This window comes from Vidua macroura, chromosome 9, assembly GCF_024509145.1.
Source record: "Vidua macroura isolate BioBank_ID:100142 chromosome 9, ASM2450914v1, whole genome shotgun sequence".
Lineage (NCBI taxonomy): Eukaryota > Metazoa > Chordata > Aves > Passeriformes > Viduidae > Vidua > Vidua macroura.
In genome coordinates, this window is record NC_071579.1 from 2,323,674 (window position 1) to 2,343,762 (window position 20,089).

Below are 20,089 nucleotides of genomic sequence, written 5' to 3' on the forward strand. Positions count from 1 at the left end.
AGCGGCTATGAGAAGGGAACAGCTGGGAGCAGGCTGATATTTAAACTGGTATTAGGAGAGCGGCGGCGCAGGGAGATAATTCCTGGGGCGGGCTCCGGGGGGCTCTGCCGGAGAGCGATACAGTTAATTTGCAGCCGGAGCTGGAGGCTGGCCCGAGCTGATATTGCCGTGTTATTTAGAAGAGAAAGGTCAGGCTGGAGACGGAATAATCATTGACAAGAAATCCATGGGGGAGAGGGGCGGCAGCTCCAGCATCAGCATCCAGCTCTGCCTTCCCGGGGGAATCATCCCCAGGGGATTCTTCCTCTCGGGGTGTCGGGAGAGATTTGTGGCACACATCCAGTCTGGGTGATCGCGGCCACCCCCTCCAGCCACCCCCTGTTCCATCGAAAATCTCTATGGACAAGGCAGAGCTGTCCTGTTTTTCATCCTATGCATGGAGTCTTTTTAAAATTACAAATTATTTTTAAATTTAAAATTACTTCTCTTCCCAGAAATGTTTTCAATTTTTTCTCATTTTTTTAAAATAACCCCCACCCTAGGAAAACAGGAAAGGCTATCAAACCTTCCCCTGCTCTCCAGTCCTGCCCCAGACCTTGGTGTGATAAAGCAAATCCCATTTCTAGCTTTATTTGGTAAGTGGTGCACTTAACAAGTCAAAAAAAGCAGTAAATAGATTTTTTGTTGTGTTTTTTTTTTTGGTTTTTTTTTTTTTGGTTGTTTTTTTTTTGGTTTTGGTTTTATTTGGATGTGTTTTTTGGTGTTTGTTTTGTTTTGTTTTGCTTTTTTTTTGCCATGGGCAAATCCACACATCCAGGGGCACTTTTGTCTGTATGCCCAGGGAAACTGAGGCATAGGGGCAGTGCCTCAGGCAGAATCCCAAATCACATCCCTCTGGCTCACACCATCCCAGCATCAGGGTATTTATTGCCTTTGTTCACCCCCACCTCTGCACCCCAAACCCTTCCTGCACCTCCTGGGGAAATCCCCAGGGTATCTTGTTTTCTTCTTTTCCCTCCCCAAAAAATACACCAGGTTTGGTTTCAGGGTTTTGGTTTTTTTTGAAATTTTTTTTTTTTTTTTTGCAACAAAAGAAACTATTTATTTGGAATATGCATTACCAGTACAAATCAGGAAACTGTAAAACCTACACCTTGTTAGTATCGTCATAGAACATAAAAGTTTCAATTGGGATCAGAAAGACAGAGGCCTTTTTTTTTCCTTTACAGAAGCAGAAAAGTTTCAAAACCAGGTTGGAACAGAGAGTCTTCTTTTTTTTTTTCCTTTTTTTTTTAAAGGGTTTTTCTTTTTTTTTTTTTTTTTTTTTTTTTTTTTTTTTTTTTACATTTGGAATCCGTTAGGAAGAGAGGGAAAAAAAAAAAGATGGGGAGAAAAAAAATAGAAAAGAAAAAGCAACTCCGAACTGGGTAACGTTTACAAGGGATAGAAAGGGCTCTGCAAGAACAAAAAAAGCAAACCGACAAAACCAACCCCCCAGGCAATGTCTGATTTACATCCTCTTAATAATAATAAAATAATAATAATAATAAAGGTGTATGAAAACAAAAGGACTCCAGGAAACCTTGGGATTAAAAGGAACACCCCAAACTCTAAACTGGTGAGTGATGTGAAAAGCTCAGGGTTTTTTTTGGGAGGAGCAGGAAAACGTTTTAGGAGAAAACTGAAGCGATGCCAAGCGGCACCTTCCTCAGCACTTCTCCTTGAATCCCCACGGGGATTTGGGGCTGGATTTGGGGACATTCTGGCCACTGCCACCCCTTGTCCCAGCTCAGCAGGCTGATGCAGCCAGGGCTTGGGGCCAGGCTGTGAGACCACTTCTCCAGCAAGGTCCGTGGGCGAGATGAGGTTGGAACATTCCTTACCCTGAATCCCTCAGCTGTGGGACACTGGGATTCAGGGAAGAGAACCAACCATGCACACTTTTTGGGAAGGATTCCTGCCCTTTCATCACTTCCAGGCAGCTCAGCAACACCCCCAGAATGTAGACCCACAGGGGCTCAGGGCTTGACTCCCCCCCACCTCCTCCCCAAAACCCCTTGGAATTCCATCTCTTTTCAGAGATGTCATCCCACTGCTCAGCCCCAGAGCAGCCACACGAGGATCTTCTGGAGCTGGGATCTGAAAGGAGTGGGGAGAAACGCTTCCCCCAAAAACACCACCATCACTTTTCACATCACTCTGGTCACAGCTCAAAAGCGCAGGGGAGGTGGCAAGGCCATCGTCTCGGACAGGTCAAAATAAACTCAGCATCATCATCATCATCAAAGCCCCCTCCCCCCATCCCAAACAAGGCAAAAAACAAAAAAACCAAAAAGGTTCATTTCTGGGTCTCAACGTTAAGAAACATAAAGTGTTAGACTGTACCTATTAATGCTCACTATTCCAACCATTTTTTTTCTTTTTAAAGTTTTACAAAATGAATTACCGTCACTTTTTAAACATTGTGTAAGAAGAAATGAGTGTGCACAACTCTACACTTTTCTAGCATTCTTGAACTAATTCACAAATGCGAGAAAATGGAAAAAAAACCCAAACCATGGAAAAAAACAAAAAACAAAAAAAAGGAGGATGAATGTAGGTAGTTTGATGTTATAAACTATACAGGAATGAAGCGCTTGTTGCCACAGAAAGAACAGGGATGGGACCTTCCCCCTGTTCAATTTTGCGTGCTAAGAGGGTCATTTTTTATTCTTTTATTATAAACACTATTAAATTCCAACTGCGTTTTTGGTTTTTTTTTCTCCTTTATCTGAATATACAAGAACATTCATTATCAAATGTTCGTTATCATCAATACTACAAAGAACGAGACACAAATCGCAAGAAACAATGGAAAATGTTAATAAAGCTGAAAGAATCGTCGAGTTTTTTTTTGTGATTTTTTTTTCATTTTTATTTTTTTTGAGTTTCTGCAGGTTTTTTTTTTCTGTTTGTGTTTTTTTTTTGTGTTTTTTTTTTTTTGTTTTGTTTTGTTTTTTTTTTTTTTGGTATCGAAGTCAGGTTTTTCTGGGCAGAAAAGAGAAATAATAATTAAAAAAAAAAGAAGAGAAAAAAAACCCACAACACTCGGGGCTGGAGCAGGGGAGGAGAACAGGGAGGAGAAACAAAACCCAAAAATCTAAAAAAAAAAAAAAAAAAAAAAAAAAAAAGCAAATAAAAAGGCAAGCGAGCAGCTACGCCAACACAAACCGGAGAGACCAACTGGGGAACCCAGGAGGGGATTTGCAAAGTACCGTGGAGGAGCGAGGGGCAGCCCGGGCAGGGGGAGCAGCAGGGCAGGGGGCAGCCCCAGCGGGGGCTGGCTCCAGCAGGCCGTGGCTTGGCTCATTCCCAGCTGGTTTCCAAGAGGGACGGTGGCATTCCCGCAGGCACGGCGCTGCTGTGGCTCAGCAGGAGAGGCCTGACCCAGTCCTGTGTCCCTGGAACACTTTGCCAGAACAGGCTCATGTAAAAGAAGCTGGAAGTGGAGAAAAGGCAGCGCACTGAAGGAGGCCACGGGAAGACGAGGAGGAAAGTGGGAAGGTGGGCAGCACCTCCCGACTGTCCTTGCAGGAAAACAACCTTCTCCATGCTCTTACCACACAGCTGGGAGGCAGCCCTAGGCCCCTCATGCCACATCCTGCTCTGCCACATGTTCCCCGCTCCTGGCACGGACGCAGAAGGAGCAGAAGTGTCACTGCTGCACACATGACACCCCTGTGCTGCAAGGTGACAGCGTGCTGGAGCTGCAGCCACACCAGCACCCTGCCCTGCAGGCCAAGGACCATTATTTTTTCCATCAGAAGGGTGGAAGTATTTTTGGCAGAGCTCTAATTTTAAATGGTTTCTGTTTAATGCTGCTCTGCGCTGGCAATTCCCACCTCGAGACCGGCACAAACAGGGTGGGCACGGACATTCAACAGCGTGAGGTATTGATCCCAGGGGATCCTGGGATCCATCACGAGGTGCCAGACATCCTGCACCCACACCAGTCCCCACCACACCCAGGGTCTTGATGCAGGCTGGCTCAGCCTCTTCATGCCCACTGAAAGAACCGATGGCCAGAAGTCCCACCCTGGCACGAAGCTCAGCCCGCTGCCCAGGGAAACTGGTGCTGCCTCTTCCTGCTCTTCCACGAAAGCCACATCCTCCCAGCACCAGCCTGAAGGGGCAGGATGTAGCCTTGCTTGCCAGCCACCACTGTTTGTCCCAAGAGTGGACCAGAAAAGCTGGGCAGAAAGTCCCGTGAGTCCTTCCATGGCCACTGCCCAGGTAACTCCTGGGGTAAAACCAGCAGCTTCAGCACCCTGACAGCCCCCAGTGGGGCAGCCACCCATCCTACAGAGCAAACCTGTGGCGTGAAGAGCTACCAAAAGCACCCGAGACACTCACCCCAGCACTTCCAGCCCCTGGCATTCTGCTGCCCATCTCTCACTGCTGGCTTGGCAGGGCTTTGGGAATGCAGGGGGTGGTACAAACCTCTGTGGGTGCTGCCTGAACTGGGGAACCCAGCTCCTCCTGGAAACAGGAGCCAACACCCCATGGCACTGCCCTGAGCAGGAGAACTCCAGCCTCTCTAGGTGCTCTGAGAGAACTGCTGGTGCTCCATCAGCCATCCATGCCTGATCCCACACAGCTCCATGGAGGTGTTATCAGCGATGGCCGTTTCTCACCTGCCTCTGCCTCCCTTCCTTCCCTCCTCTTCTCCCCTCCAGCAACAGGCAGGCAGGACAGCAGGGTTCCAGGGCTCATCCAGATCACAGCAGCCAGCAGGAGGGATGCTTGGCCGGGTAGGGCTGGCACTGGGAAGTTTTCCCAGGGCCGGCAATGGGAACGGTACCTTTTGGAAGCAAGGGGGAACATGCTGGCTCCTCCCGCATGCACGGGGGCTGTGCCACCTGCCCTGTCCCTGCAGCAGCCGAGGGACAGCTCCACGGGGCAGGGCTGAGTGCGGGAAGCTGTGGAGATGAGGCAGGAGCAGATTCCCCACGGTGGCAATTCCCTACGGAGAGGTAGCGTGAAAGGAAGGGGGCAGGGGCTGCCTGCTAGCAAGGGAGCGAGACGTGACTGAGGTACATTTGTAGCTCCTCAGAAAGACACCCAGCATGAGGCTGTACACTGCTCTGGGGTTGCTTTGTGTAGTGGTGGTGGTGGATTTTTGCTTTTCCTCCTTAAAATCCTTCTACCTTGGGTGGGAAGCAGGGAGGGGAAGGGAGCGGTGTTGTGGCGGTGGTGGGGAGGGGGAGAGCGGCTTCTACCCAGAAAAGAAAGGGAAGAGAGTATAAAGAAGTGTCCAGATTGGCTGAAAAAAGCATCCCGACGAAGAGAAGAGAAGGAGTCTTCTTGTGTGTGCTGATTGGGTTCACCTCCAGTCTGACTGCTGCGGTGTTAGGAGAGGCCCCTCCTCTCCCGCCCCCGCCGGGGCCGGCTCAGCCAGGGATGCAATTTGCTGGGAGATCAGTTGGAGGTATCAGAGTGAACGCTGCCAGGGCCTTCTGTGGGGGAGGTCACCGACGATGGGGTAGTAGCGTCTTGCCAACCTCCATTAGCCTGAAGGAAGGGACACACAGAGAGACCAGTCACCCGATGCCAAGGCACAAGCAGCCCTACCCAAGGCACCCATCCACCTCACATCCTCCCCGCTTCTCTCTCAGCTGGGATCGGTGCAGGAGGCAAAAATGTCCCCTCTGACTCCCCCATCCCACCCCAGACCACAGGGCTCCATCAGGCTCCGTCACCGGGCAGAAACATTTCTGCTGAAAACAGATTTTGATAAACTGCAAGCGCTCACGGAAAGTCCATCCCTAAAAAAAACAATGTATTTCTCCAGAACCCTGAGCTCTGGTTGCTTGGGGTGTTTTAACCCCTGATTATAACTCTTCCTCATATGGAAGAAAGAAAATAGCAAACACTCCAGAACCAGCAGCCTGAATGTTATCTGAACCCAAGTGCTGTGAATATGCAGAACAAGCAATAGGTCCCATGGAACTGCTGAGCTGTGCTGTGTCCCCCAGAAAAGCTCCACATCCCCGCCTCATCGAGGGAAACGGAGCCACAGCTCAACAGAGGTGCCAACACTATATCCCATCTGAGGGTTCATGCAGCAAACCATGGCAGACAACTTGTTTCTTCTGCTAAAAACAGATGCAGAGCCAAATTCTCCAGGCACTCCAGAGCTGAGCTACCGGAGGGCCCCGGCTGCCGCGGGCAGGAGCCGGCAGCGCACAGAAGCTGCTCCTCTGCCGCTGCCATCCCCTTCGGAGAGGAGCAGATGTCGCACCCAACCTCCTCTGCTTGCTCTGACATTGATTCAGTGCTTGGCAAATTAATCCTTCCCAAGCACTGCCCAAGCTCCAGTTGGCAGCGGTGGCTGTCCCGCTTTAGACACGCCCGGGCTGCTTTGCCCACTCTGCTGCCTGTCCCACTGCCTGCTGCGTCATCCAGTGCCAGCTGGGACCCGGCACACCCCAGAGAGCTGAGGGTAGGAAAACTCCCCACCACGATGATACCTTAAGTTTTAAGTTTTTCTGTTCTACTTTGGTGTGCAGCTTTTAGCTTTATATTAAGTGTTACTGGGATCTTTTCACAGGGTGGTGAAAACAAAACAATCCTGTTCCAGCTGGAGACTCAAGGACAATCTCTTCAAACTTCAGGCCCAAAGCATAAACAACGTGAGAAGAGGAGGGTGGGCAAACAAGCAAGGAGGATGAAACTTCATAATTTGAAGGTATTAACTGGACAGTTAACTCCTAGATGCAAATGGACTAAAACTTATAAAAATGAGAGATCTTGTGACCAAGCCCTCTTGTGCTTCCATCTTGGCCACGACTGTGGCTCCAGTACTGCCAGGGTGTGGCCTTCGAAGGCACTTCAATAAATATCCACTTTATTCCTCTAACTCGATCTAGCCTCTGTGCCAGCTCCTTAAGGCATCACCGAGGTGCTGCTGCCCAGCTCCTGCCTGCCTGAGAGGCTGCTGTGATGGGAGCAAAGAGCTGACAGGCACGAGAACCCACGTTTGAGGAGTCACACCACCTCACAGCGGGACATGCACAAAGCAAACAAGACAAGAGGTGTGTGCACACCCCTTGCTGTGCCCGTGTGCTCTACCATACGTGCAAGGCAGCAAAGGGGTTCAGGCAACAGAAAAGAAAGCAGGAATCACAACCTCAGCTTGCTCACAGGTTAGCAAACCCCACTCCGCTCCACCTCGGGTGCAAGTGTGACACCAGACGATGCACAAGCATCACCAGCCCCGTGTACCCCATTCCCACTGCCCCCACCAGCACCCACCCACAGCCAGGCCCTGACCCACCATCCCTGCACTCCCCAAGAGGCAACATCCACCCTTACACATCTTGGACTGCTGCAAGAGGCAGCAATTACTGTAGATTATCAGCCCGACAATGACAGGCCGCGTAAAGAGAGACACAGAGCCAACTCCGCCGCCCCGAGACTGGCATATTCAAGTACACTTAGGACATTAATAGCAATTTACGTGCCATCAGTGAGAGAGAACCACAATAGCTGTGCTGGCAGCCTCTTATTACCAAGCCTGTTATTTGTTGGAGTTACAAGCTATAATCACAACAGAAACTTTCAAAACCCTTATCTTCCGTGACGCACCAAATCTATTTCAGAGCCGTAATTGCTATGTCACCGGAGAGTTTGCTGCTTAATGCACTCAGATGCCATTTAGTGTTTGCAGGGTCGTTACGGCGAGCAGGAGGGGGGAAGAGCGGTGGGGGCCGCGTGGAGCAGGGCTGTGGCCCTATTGTGCTCAACTATTTTTAGCGAGGCTTTTGCCTGCCAGCCACAGAAGCAATTGAGCGGCGGCCTCACGTTCAGCACCCAAAATCCTTGGAAGGTACTGCAGATTGGGAATGAGCCTTCCTGTGCTTCAGGAATTTGTGCAGCTGAACACAACCTTGGTGGCATCCAGTGGGAAGTCAAGGGAATGTTGGGGAGAAGACAGTGTGGCATGGTAAGTTGTGGATCAAGTGATAGAAAGGAGACCCAAGGTTGACTGTGACATCTTGACACCATCCTTTGGTATGGAAAAGTCCTCCATGAGGAGGCCGGATCCTTCCCCAGGCAGAGGGCATGCAGGCCCCGTCCCCACTGATCCTGGAGTTCACTCCATCGCTGCAAGGACCAAGCCACATGCAGGATTCATCCAGTTCCACCCAGATGGCTCTACCTCTTCCAAGCAAGGAGATCCCCTGGGGTTTGACTGTAGTAAATCAGTGGGATCTCCTTCAAAGACTATGGAGTTTTTTGAGGAGGCTGCTCCTCCTTGCAGAGCCCCTGCACATGGCTGTGACTTCTTCAGGAGGGGCAGATGCCAAAGACAGAGCAGTGGTCTCCAGGACATCTCTTCAGATGTCACCTTCTGGTGCCAAAGCACAGGCAAAGCCTTGGTGACTGTCCAAATATGGAGCCCCAGTGAAAGACTGCTGAAACAACTGGTTTTGATGCCCAATTCCACAGGTCTCAGCATTTTTGTCACCTCCAGCAAGTCTGGCTGGCTCCCTGCCCGGGCCTCCTACATGGGGATGGGAGATGACTTTCTGCCAATTTTTAAAGGCGCCTTCTGCTTAGCAAGGAGGCTGCCTCAACACCCCACCTCCTGTGACCAAGTCCCTGTCCCACCAACAATGGCACAGGGCATCAGGTCAGCCTACAAACACACCAGTTACCAGCCAGTCTGACAGAGCAGCCTCAATGCCTTTTCAGACCTCTGAGCTTTTAAGAGCTTTTATCAGGGCCTCCTTACAATATGCACTGAAGGTCTTATCACACACCAGAGAATCCAGCCTGGTCAGGACACCCCTTCCCAAGGGTCATGGCCAGGCATCCCTGGCCATCAGAACACACCAAGGCATCCCTTATGGATGGAGCCTGTGCACTGAAGTCCTGCCAGACCAATTTCCACACCCCAGCTGGTGGTCATGAACATGAACCAAAACTTGACCATGATGGTGAACTGCAGCTGGCTGAGGAACAGAGCAACAACTTTTTTCCCAAGGCTCAACTTTTTAGAACAAAAGATCTCAGGTCAAGTAAGGAGCTCTCAGCTTCTTCCTCTACCAATCCTTGCTGATGAGAGTGGATCCAGAACTCCCTGTCACACCCTGCCACTGGCCACCACCATGCAGGTGACACACACACTACTCTGTGAACAGGCACAGGTCTGCACAGCAGCAGTTTTAAATCAAAACCTTCCCTTTCTGATGAACTTTAAGAACAGCTCGTCATTTTACACATTTAAATAATCTGTAAATTAAATTAAGTCCAAAACCAAATTTCTGAAAGGGCTTTAAGATTACTATAGCTCACTCATTCATTAGCATATGGGGGAAGTAGAACACTTGGTGGATTTACAGCCACAGGCCAGCGGCAGGAAAGGTGATGTTTTGGGGTAGGACCCTCCAGAGGACTGTGGCAGTAAACGTCCAACTTCGACTGGAACCCAACAGAACCTGAGCTTTCCTAAATGCTTTGATAATCCCTGGTCTTGGGGGCCTCCTGGATACACATGTGGACCCCCATGAACAAATACTATCCAGACAGCCCAGACATTTAACAACTCTCACCTCATGGTGCAAAAACCTACAGCCTCAAAGACTGCCAAAAGGGTTCACACCCCAAACTTCCTGAAAGGAGAGGAGGTCCCTGATTCTTCTCAGTGTGACCCAAGGCTGGGTATCCACAGGACAGCTCCTCTCCACCACCCCTCCACTGTCAGAGTGTCCCCATCCGTTGCTGGGACCGGTGCTGTCCCCACCTGTGGAGGAGAAGGTTGTGTTCTCCCTCTGCCTCAGCTGTGGGTCACTGCACTGGCGATGGCTGGGACATTGCCCATTATCCTGCTAACGATGCAGAACCGACTCCAGCCCTTCCCGCCCTGCGGAGCAGCCTGTCAGCCACAGCAGCAGAGCCTCGCAGGGAACTGGGCTTTGGGTAGATCCCTCTTCTCAGCTGTCACGACTTACACGTGTTTAAAAATTCATCCTCCATCAAGGAAGGCAAACCCCGAGCGTTGTCTCCCCTGCCAAGGTTTCCAGCAGTGGAGCTGGGCAACCTGCCGCTGACTTCCCGGTGCTGACGGGCTCCAGGGATGACTTAACCTCAGCCCCGTGCAGACATCATTGTGACAGGGCTCTTGACTAGGTTTCGGCTCATCTCCTTCCAGCAGCTCACGGGGACGCTCGGGTGATGTGGGGACGGCAGCTTTCTGTGTCACAATCAGCTCTGCTCCGCATTCTGCTGCCCCTCCTCGGCATGAAAGGGTTCAGGGAAAGGCAGGGAAACCCTGCCTGTTGGAGACAGTCACCCTGCCTGCACTGAGGAGTCCCCAGCACCAATGCTTCTAAAAGAGCAGCCACACCTCAGGGTGGACAAACTGGGATGCATCAAGGGACCTCACTGGATGTGAAGACATGAAGTGACAATCAGGCTGGAGCACACTGGCTGGATACAGGGGAAGCAAACAGGCAATCCAGAAGATTCTTCCTAAACTGTCTCCTCAGCTCTGAACTCCCTGCCTCGTTCCCCATGCCTACCACAGCTTTGTGGGGAATTGAGGAGTCATCCACACAGTGCAGTCCCTTTGCCAACCTGCCCCTCTCTTGACAACATCTCCAATATGGGTCAGTTTGGGCTCCTGCCCTCCCTGAAAACCAGCCTGAGAAGACATCAGATGCCAAACATGCCAGGTCCCCTTTTGGGATGCACAGAGGGAACCTCCAAGCCCCTGTCACTCAGTTCACCAGTTCTCATTGCTATTCATAGGAACATTGGTTCTCCCAGGGAGAACCACAGCCCGAAACAGCAGCCCAGCTCTCCTTGTCCTATTCAGCTTTTGCTCTCTCTTCCTTCTCCTCTCCCCAGTCACCCCCTTCCTGCCTCAAAATCCCCGGCCGCAAACCTCCCCCTGAAATTTTGGCATAACCCAGCCCACTGTTATTTTCCAAGCCAACTGCAACTGTAATCAGCTCAGCCTCTTTCCTTGGGGGTATTTTAATTTATACAAAAGTATCATCTCTTATCATGATCAGCCTGCGATTCATTTACTCTCCAAGTATTAAAAAGCCAGAAAGGGAATAAATTCAGCACACGGAGAAATTAATGCGGAACGATAGGCTCTTTCATGTGGCATTTCCAAGTGCCGTTTTTGCAAGGGGCTTATGTAATGAGACATAATTATCTGCACATGTTCAATTACATTACTTCACAAATCCTCCCTGCCTCTGCCTCCTGACGTCAAGCCTCCCACTAAGCCCCGGCGCCTGCAGGAGAGGGGAGCAGAGCCCCCCGTCCCAGGGCACCCCTCTCCTTGTGCCCTCTCTGCATGCTGGTGGTGGCCGTCCTGCAAGATGGTCACACGCCAGGTGACAAATGGCTCAGTGGACTGGAGAGTGATGGGACTGGCTGGTGATGGCACCGTGCTGGGGTCTTGGCTGCAGGACCACCATCCCACCCAGAGGATCATCACCTCTCTGACCAGTTCAAGACCACCCTATCTCAACCATCAGCGTCCCCATGCCCAGGGCCAGCTGCCCCCTCCTCTGTGCCACTCCGGACACCACTGCCACCACCCACTCAGCACTCACAGCCTCCTTTTCCAGGCTGCCCTCCTCTCCCAGCTTGCTGTCACTGCCGCTGAGATGGTGGACGATTGATCTGAGAAATGAAGTTGGATTGCTGTCCCGAATCTACACTGGGTTCTCCTTGTGTGTGTCTGATCGATTTCCCCCTGTGCGACACAGCTTGTCGCTACGAATTTTCATGCTAGTCAGAACCCGCCAGCGCACCCAAGAACAAGGAGAAGATGCTCCAGAGACCGCCCTCCCCCTCGCACCCTCCCCCAGCCCGCTTGGGCGAGGTTTTCTTGGGTTGACGTTGGTTGGCTTTGTGGGCTTTTTCCTCCTTTTATTCGCAACCGCCGTCGCCGCCGCGCTCTCGGACCCTGGCCAGGGATGGGTTATTTTTAGCCGGTCGCTCCAGGATGGCGCCACCAGGATGGAGCCACCTCTGGGCCGGGGCGTTTGCGGTGACATTCCCCACCATGGTTACACGAGGTGTCACCTGTTTAGCAGCTCCTCTCGGCCGAGCGCGTGTGGCCGCAGGTGCCGGGCGAACGCTGATGGGCTGTGACAGTCCGAGACGCCAGCTGCCTGCACGCAGCCTGCCCCGGCGCCACTTTTTTTGTGGGCAAAGCTCCGCCGCTGGCGTGACCGATACAGAAGCAATAAACTAGGTGACCGTAAAAGCAAAGACAAGTCCTACTAAGTGGCATTCTGAGCCCTATGGCTTTGAAATAATTGGTAGTGAGAGAACAAAAATGAAAAAAAAAACCCAAAAGACAGAACCCAAGCCCGTTTTTTTTTTCTTACACTGATGCCCTGCGGACTATACATCTGACTTGCCGCGAGTCCGTCACTGTATCCTCCTGTCTGGCTGATAACATGGCGAAGGGTATCCACCTAAACAGACCAACAACAACAAAGACACAAATTAGAGGGAAGGAAAGGTTAGTGGCCAAAGCTGCTTCCGTTCATCTTTGGCAAGATAAAAGCAAACAAACCAGAATAACAATAATCATGGTCATCATCGCAATAAAAATAAAGGTACACATTTGAAGAGAGATAAAAGAGAACCGCAGCCGGTCTTGTGGAGAGAAATGAGCCAGAGGACCTCTCTTGTCTCCCTCACCATTCCCTGCTTGCCCCAGCACCTCTGTCACACTCTCCTTGGTCCCATGTCCTTTGACAAAAAGAGTGGGGAGGGAGAACAGCATGACAATGTGGGGTGGCATCTCCTGGAGCACATCATTGCAGCCATCTCCTCCATCGTGCTCAAGGACCCACCTTCCTACCCCTACCCCCTTCCACCCTGACCCCAAGCACTGCTCACGGCAGCAGAAGGAGATCTTTGGAGTTGGCTGAGCACCTCCACCGTGAAGGGCCCAGAAAGGAAATATACCTACCATGGCAAAGGCAGCAGCAGCTCTCCTCTGGGTGCCCCGTTCCTCTCCCTCACAGCCCCAGCCCAGCCCCAGCAGTGGCACATGTGGTGAGCACGTCTCACCGCCCATGGATGATGTGTGCTCCACGTCCAGCCCCACGGGGGAGCAGCCTCAGCTTTAGAGAGTTCTCCTTGCCCAATGCAGAAGTGTCAGAGTGGCTGTTGTCTCTCAGCACAGAACAGAGCCTTAGATGACTGAGAGGGGACTCATGGCATATCTGGACATCATATGGGAGGTGGGAGATCTGAGTGAGATCATGGCTACTTTAAATACTTTCTTTTTGCCCCAAGCATGGGTTGATGTTTCAGCATTGCTGCTCAAAGCTCCCTTGCTCTCTCCTCCTGGCATGTACAGGGGTGGTGTGAGTGCCTGTGCTTTGGGGAGGTGGGGAGATGGTCAAGGGTGGCTTTTAATTGTAAAAAAATAAATTTAAAAAAATTATCTACATATCTGAACATTCATTGCCTTTCAGCAGACACCTAGTTTGGCATCAAAGGAGATAGTGGAAGTCTTGAAAAACGAGACACCAGTCCAAACATCTGGCCCATTCCCTTGGAAGAATAAAGCAAGCAGAACCTAAACCTGAGCTGCTTTTGCTTGACTTTGTGCCTAATCTTCTACACCTTCTCTCCTTCTAGTACGACTATCAAGCCAGAGCCAAATGCATTCACAAAGTGTGGGCAAGTCTCCTCAAGACCATGGTTGTTGGTTTGGTTGGGTGTTTGGTTTTGGTTTCTTTTGGATTGTTTTTTTTTGTTTGGTTTTTTGTTTTTCTTTTTTTGGTGGTTGTTCCTGTTGCCTTTTTTTTTTTTTTCCGGTTGGTTGGTTTTTTGGTTTGGTTTGCCTTTTTTTTTAAGTGTTGGTTGGTTGATTTGTGCTGGTTGAGATTTGCTCGTTTCAGACGGGAGGGAGAAGTGCCAATACAATCAAAGGCTCCTCCAACACTAATGCATTCACTGGCAGTACATCGGATGGGTCCCTACCTGTGACTGCACGTTGGCTCCAACCTGGGCCCCTTGGTAAGAATCCCCATTGAGAGACTGCACGCTCATGAACAAATCTCCAGAGTTTGACATGTTAAAAGAACTGGAAGAACCTGGAAAGGAAAGAGTGAGGCACCTGAATCACAGAAAGGAAAAAGATCCACCCCATGACTCTCAGCCAAGAGGAAGGAACAACATGCAAAGCAACCACAAAAACAAAACACACAGTCAGGTTAGTAGTATGAAGAACAGAGCAAGCAAAAAAAAAAAAAAAAAAAAAAAAAGGATGCACTCTTGAGGTTATTCAAAGCCACATGTTGTTACAGCTCAATGCCAAGAACATTCTTCAACAGCTCCTCAGCTGGAGGAAGGATTCTTCATGCTTTTGACTGAGACAAACAAAACACAGCCTGGAGGACTCAGACAGCATCAGAATCCTTCAGACAGCTCTGAAGGATCTCGGTTGTCGGAGGTGTCCACCCAGCAGACTGCACTGGAGACCAGAATTACCCAGACAAGCCCTGCTATCAAGAGCAGAAGCCTTTACAGCAGGTGAACCAAGTCCATGCTGAGAAGCTCAGACAGGGTGGGTAATTCTAGCCCATACTGCTCCCTGCAGGGTGAGACATCCAGAGCCCATCCAGCTCCATGGCTGGAGCTTTGGCTGAGCCATGTGGGGCTCTGCGAGGGAGTGGTGCATGGGGTTTGCCTTCAGGACATCAGGAACCCATCACTGGTGGGAACTGCAGAGCACCAGGAGCAAAGGCTCACAAAAATGTGAAGGCAGCTGGGTTAGACTCCCAGTGCCCATCACGCTGGCGAAAGTCTTTCATTGTGATGGCCCATGAGAGAACACGGGGGTGTCACAGCCCTCCTGGGCCAGCTGCCTCAGAGGAACAAGCTCTTGTAAGCAAATTCCCCACTGCATGCACCAGCCGTCAATGTTACGCTAAAAAATTGTAACAGTGAAGACAACTGGGTGGGATCAGGAGAAAAAAAATCACAAATGAAAAGAAAAAATAAATCCTGCCTTTGCAGAAATAAAAGTTTTATGCTTCCAGCTTTGAGATATCTGAGCACTTCCTCAACCACTGAACAGATGAAACAAACCCATCATGTAACTGTAAGGCAGGGAAGGCAGCAAGGGGGTTAAAAATAAATAAAAAGGTTTTACAGGATTATTTCAGAATTTATCGTGCAGATCAGCGCATTAAGTGTGAGACAGCTCAACGTGCAAGGTTTAGTTATACATGACGTTAGCCTTGGAAAGGAGAGACTTCAGGGGCCCAGGTCAGCTACGCTTTCAGCTCCAGTCCCAAATATACTCTCATCAGCTACACTGCCATTTCCAGCTTGGAAAACTGGCAACCACAGTCCTGGTGGAATTGCCCAACTATGGCTCATGCGTACGCTCTGGGAAATGCCTGGCAATCCCCCTCCCCTGGACAGGGAAGAAACAGGGACAGACTCCAGATGCGTCCTGGAGGTGGACCGGGAAGGCTTCTCTGAGGGAAGTCACATCTGACAGAGGTCAGGGAGCAGGTGGGAGGTCTATGCTGGAGACTTCGTGTTCACTACATTCTCTGCTGCTCTCTTAGTAGCCAGCTCTTTTGTCAGGTGCTGGCAGTTCTCAGAATCCAAGGAAAGCAGAAACATCACTGCTAGATACAACACCCAAGACAGTCAAGATAAAGACTCATCTTGAGCACAGTGAGTCTTGGATCAGGACCCTCCCACTGGTGCTCTGTGAAGCCAGGAATAGCTCATTGTCTGTGCTCACTGTCAACCTGCCCAACCTGTTCCAGAGAGCAATCCCACAGCGCTGCGTAAAATAACCGGGACTAGTCAGGAGGCAGCTGTAACCATCACCTCCCTCTGCTCAGCTGGCAAAGGGCTCCTGTCACTTCCCGACCTCTAAGGTTACTTGCTATTTTAAAGGCAAAAAACCTAGAGAAATGAGCTGGCAGACTGGGGCCAGCCCACCCTGACAGTGCTCAACTTTAAGCGTGAAGATGGGCACGTTTCACACACACAAAGATGCTTCCGACCCCGTTTTCTGAGTGATTGCCTCGACCAACTTAGTAAAAGCACAGGGCAGTAACGCAGCTTTGTGCTCCCACAGTGGCTGAGAACCAAAAGACTCTGCAGCTACCCCTCAAAAGAAGCAGAGAATATTTCCCTCCTCTTTTGAGGTGAGCAGAAATCTTTGAGATCACACAAATGATCAGTGGCAGAGCTGGAGAGAAGGACTCTGGAATCCCTAAGCACCTGGCATGGCACTGCTATCTCTCTGCCCCCAGCTGAGCAACATTTCATCCCACCTTCCCCTACCAAAAGAAAATTACAACAACAATAACAAATAAAAATGCCATAAACTTAACTGATATTTTATTGAAACTTAACAAACCTGGTCATAAAATTGAGACTGGGAGGGAGGAAATAAAAATAAACAAACAGCCACAAACTCTAGTTCTGAAGAGCGACGGTGTCTTGGAAATCATGAGGAGCACTGGAAATGTCACTTACAAGATATACACTGCTATTGGCAAGGGGTGTTTTTACAATATATGTGCATATCTAAACGGTAAATATGTCTTGCTGCTGATGTGGATGCAGAGATAAATATGCGCATAGCAATGGCCCCGCATGTATGGATGCATTTGGATCAGAGCTGTAATTGCAGAGCCCTCTGCACCTCCGCGCTGCTGCTTCAGCACTTGGCCGCCTGCGCACTCACCATGCCCCAAAATCACAGTGGCCCCAAGTCTGAGACACAGCTAACAGGGGCTGATGCACCCAGCTGGGAGAGGGGTGTGAAGAGCCCTGAAAATTTAGACACAGAGATCCAGGAATACAAGTCAAGTCCTTCCACTAGAGGAGGCTCTGCTGTAAATCTAACTTGCCCCTCTGAAAGGCTCTTTTCCTGAATGCACCACAGGCTTTTTTGGTGTTTGTAATCTGGTTTAGGGCTCCTCGGGAACTGAGATGCTGTGAATGAGAGAAGCTCATCTTTGAGCCTGTGAGCCCAGAAGGAAAGCACTCTGATCTTGGCATGGAAGTCCCTGGAATTATTGTGGGTAGATAAAAAAAAACTTATCAGAAAACCCATGACTTGCAGCAGTGTGGAAGAGTGTTTTATCTTCAGCATCCAGACATCTTTTTAAAGCCAAGACCTATCCCCACTATTCCTTGGTGTTGAGTTTCTATCAGGGCAGCACCTGCTTTAGAAAGAATGCTGGAAAAGTCTGAGCAAACTCTGGCAGTCAAATCTTGCCCTGGGTGAAAGCCTACATCAAAACAATGCCTTCTAAGGAATTTCTTCCATCCCTAACACCTCTGATGAGCAAAGCCCACCTTAAATTTGCCTCCATTTCAAAAATCTTCACAAACTTGACTGCTGGTATATCTTGCACCACTTTTCCAGCTCTTCAGAGAGCTCTTCTCCATGTTCTCCGATGTCTTCTGTGTTCTGACAGTCTCAACTTCTACCTCCAATTTTTCAGGACCTCTATTAAGTACTTTTCTCTAAATACCTGACAATTCAAATGGTACCACGAATAAACAAACAGGGTAATGGTGTTCACTGGAGCTGAAATCAAGCCATCCTCATGTGCTGCCTCATTCCAACTACCACCAGCAAGAGAGATCCAGCACACTGAACCTCTGAAGTGACTTTGGCCATGTCTACAAGATTCCTAGTTGAAGTCAAGAGCAATGACACACATGCACTGAGAGCACAAGATTTATGCCTCCAGTGACTTTTTGTGGCATCTCTACTGTGGCCAAAAATGAGGGAAGAAGGTGGTGATGGACTATATAGCTCCTTAGCTGAACAAAGCCACAGTGCAGGTCCAAAAGCCAGGGATGATCCAGCAGGACATTTGTTCTTTTTCACCTGCCAAACATTGAGGACAGTGAAGGCGTAACCAGAACAATCTCTGCTGAAGCAGAGTCCTCTCCAGTGGTATGTTCTGGACACAAATGTATGAAGGCAGAGAAGACACCCGTGCCTGATGAAGTACATTTCCAGGCAGCAGCTTCACAAGAAGATTTTTACAAAACAAAAGGATGACCAGGTAAAGAAAAGCAGCTCAGGACAATTTTGTCTGCTCTGCATTCAAGATTTCACTGGATGCTATCACCTGTGTGTGGCCCTTGAGGGCTCTAGCTGGCAAAAGGGTGTGCCCACATAAAACAGCTTTCATTTGCCATGTGGTTTTTGTGCCGAGATTGTCCAGGAAATCAAAGTGAGGATGGGGAGTTGTTAGCCCAAACGAGCCAGACTTCTCAGCTTATTTGAACATCTGGCCGATAAAGCCCAACCGCGCGTATTCCGGATGAAAAGGTGTTTGACATTCAGGCCTGGGTGACTGAGGATGGGGGACCCTGCTCTGAACGTGCCAGATGGCCAGACAGATGCAATCCTTGCCCTTGTCAATGTGTGGCCAATGTCTTTGACTGACTGTAGCCATTCACCGATCTCCAGTAACATGGGCATCAATGAGAGAACAGATGGGCATGCGTAGCCACAGCAGAAATGAATTTAGCTCCTGTCCCAGGTCCCACTGCATCCAGTTCCACCTCCTCTTCCAACATCACGACCCTCCAGGGACTGCACTGCTGGTCATTTCTTTCTCATGACCTGCCTCTGCTTACTTTCTTTCCACATGCCCTATAAAGTGTTTAAGCCAGGAAGTCCTACAAATTCCTAGGATAGGAAGTCCTATCTTTGTTCAGGCTACTTCCTCACCAAAGTCTCAGCCAATGGTCTGGCAACAGAAAGAAGTCCACAGTGTAAAAGGAGAGGCATTGGCCATCTTAGTTCTTCACTTCTTCATCGGCTTTCACGATCCTCCCTGGAGAATTCAGCAAATCTGATGGCTCATGGTCCTGGACACAATTGTCCCAATCTTTCTCAGACAGGTATTTCAGACCTAGCATGTCCAGGTGTGCTTCTTGCTGCTGGGACCTACAGGACAACTGGAAGCAGGGGAGATCACATGGCATCCTCAGGAAGTGTCTTTGTCCCAAAATGTGACAATGCAGGGATGCTTGACTGAGCTGTTACATCTGCATGGTTCAGCTGGGAGGATCAACTGTCAGGAGATAAAAATCTCACACAATTCCAGCTGTCTTCTCAGGAGAGGATCTACAAGGACACCCAAACCCACCACCTCTGCAAGCTGACCCAGAGCAACCGGGGCCTCCCCGCTGCTCTGCTACTGTTGCAGCAGTCCAGGCAGGGTGTGGGACCTGGGCCAGGTTAGGAACACTTTATTTCTAAGCAGAAGAAGGATCTCTGTGGCCTGCAAGCTCCCCTCGCACTGCTTTAGCACCGCTGACACTTCAAGCACGCAAAAAGAGGTCAATGACTCCAGACTGCAGACAAGTGAGCCACAAAGAGGACCCAGGAGCTCAAGTTTTCCCTGTTAATAACAGGACTGTTTGTCCTTTCCTGAAAGCGCAGTGTTATCCAGGGATTATCTCAGCTGTTTACTGCAGGGCACTGGCCAATTTATCTCCGAAACAACCGTGTTACTGCCTGTGGGGAAGGCGAGGAAACAGCCTTGCTCTGGAGCACTATTTAACCAGTCAGGCACTGAGGAAATGCTTTTTCTCCTACGTGCAGCCCAGATCCAAACCCACTCAGGCAATCTGAAGCTGTTCCCTTGCTATTCCAGACCTTTGGATCTGACTCCAGCTGAAGAGAGAGGAAAAGAAGGAAAGCTGCATCGCTTTGGTCCAGACTGACGTGGGCTGCAAGACAGCATCACAGGCAGCAGGCCTCTCCCTTGACACACACAGTTCTGCCTCTCCAGCAGAATTCCCTCCAGCCTTTTCTACAGGGGGTGTTAACATCAGGAAAGCCCACCTGACCAGGTATTCTGTGCGAGCTCTTTGGAAAGAAATACATTTTTGAAAATGCAGTTACATCTTCATCAGTTGAGATAACGAGAAGGAACAAAAATCCCCAAACCAAAAAGAATCAAACAAAACTCCCGCAAACTGTCTCTGCAGAGCTCTGTTGCACCAACCTAAGCCCTCAGAGAAGCTGAGCCAGAGCAGACAGCCCTGG

The 20,089-nt window shown here is 49.9% G+C and overlaps 1 protein-coding gene across 3 annotated transcripts in view; it reads right to left on the reverse strand.

Annotated features, from left to right (window-relative positions):
• Nucleotides 1–993: 993 nt before the first annotated feature.
• PBX1 (PBX homeobox 1) overlaps nt 994–20,089 on the reverse strand; it is a 129,859-nt gene continuing 110,763 nt past the window's right edge. The window contains exons 7-10 of one of the 3 annotated variants that reach the window (XR_008438388.1): nt 14,014–14,126; nt 12,399–12,488; nt 3,600–5,550; nt 995–3,478 (exon numbers count right to left, since the gene is read on the reverse strand). Coding sequence is in view for 2 of the 3 variants with exons in the window: in XM_053985303.1 (XP_053841278.1) it covers nt 5,458–5,550; nt 12,399–12,488; nt 14,014–14,126 (296 nt within the window). In the remaining variant the exon portion in view is untranslated. Of the gene's footprint in view, nt 5,551–12,398; nt 12,489–14,013; nt 14,127–20,089 lie in introns of all 3 variants that reach the window. The other 2 variants (XM_053985303.1, XM_053985304.1) reach the window with 2 other exon arrangements.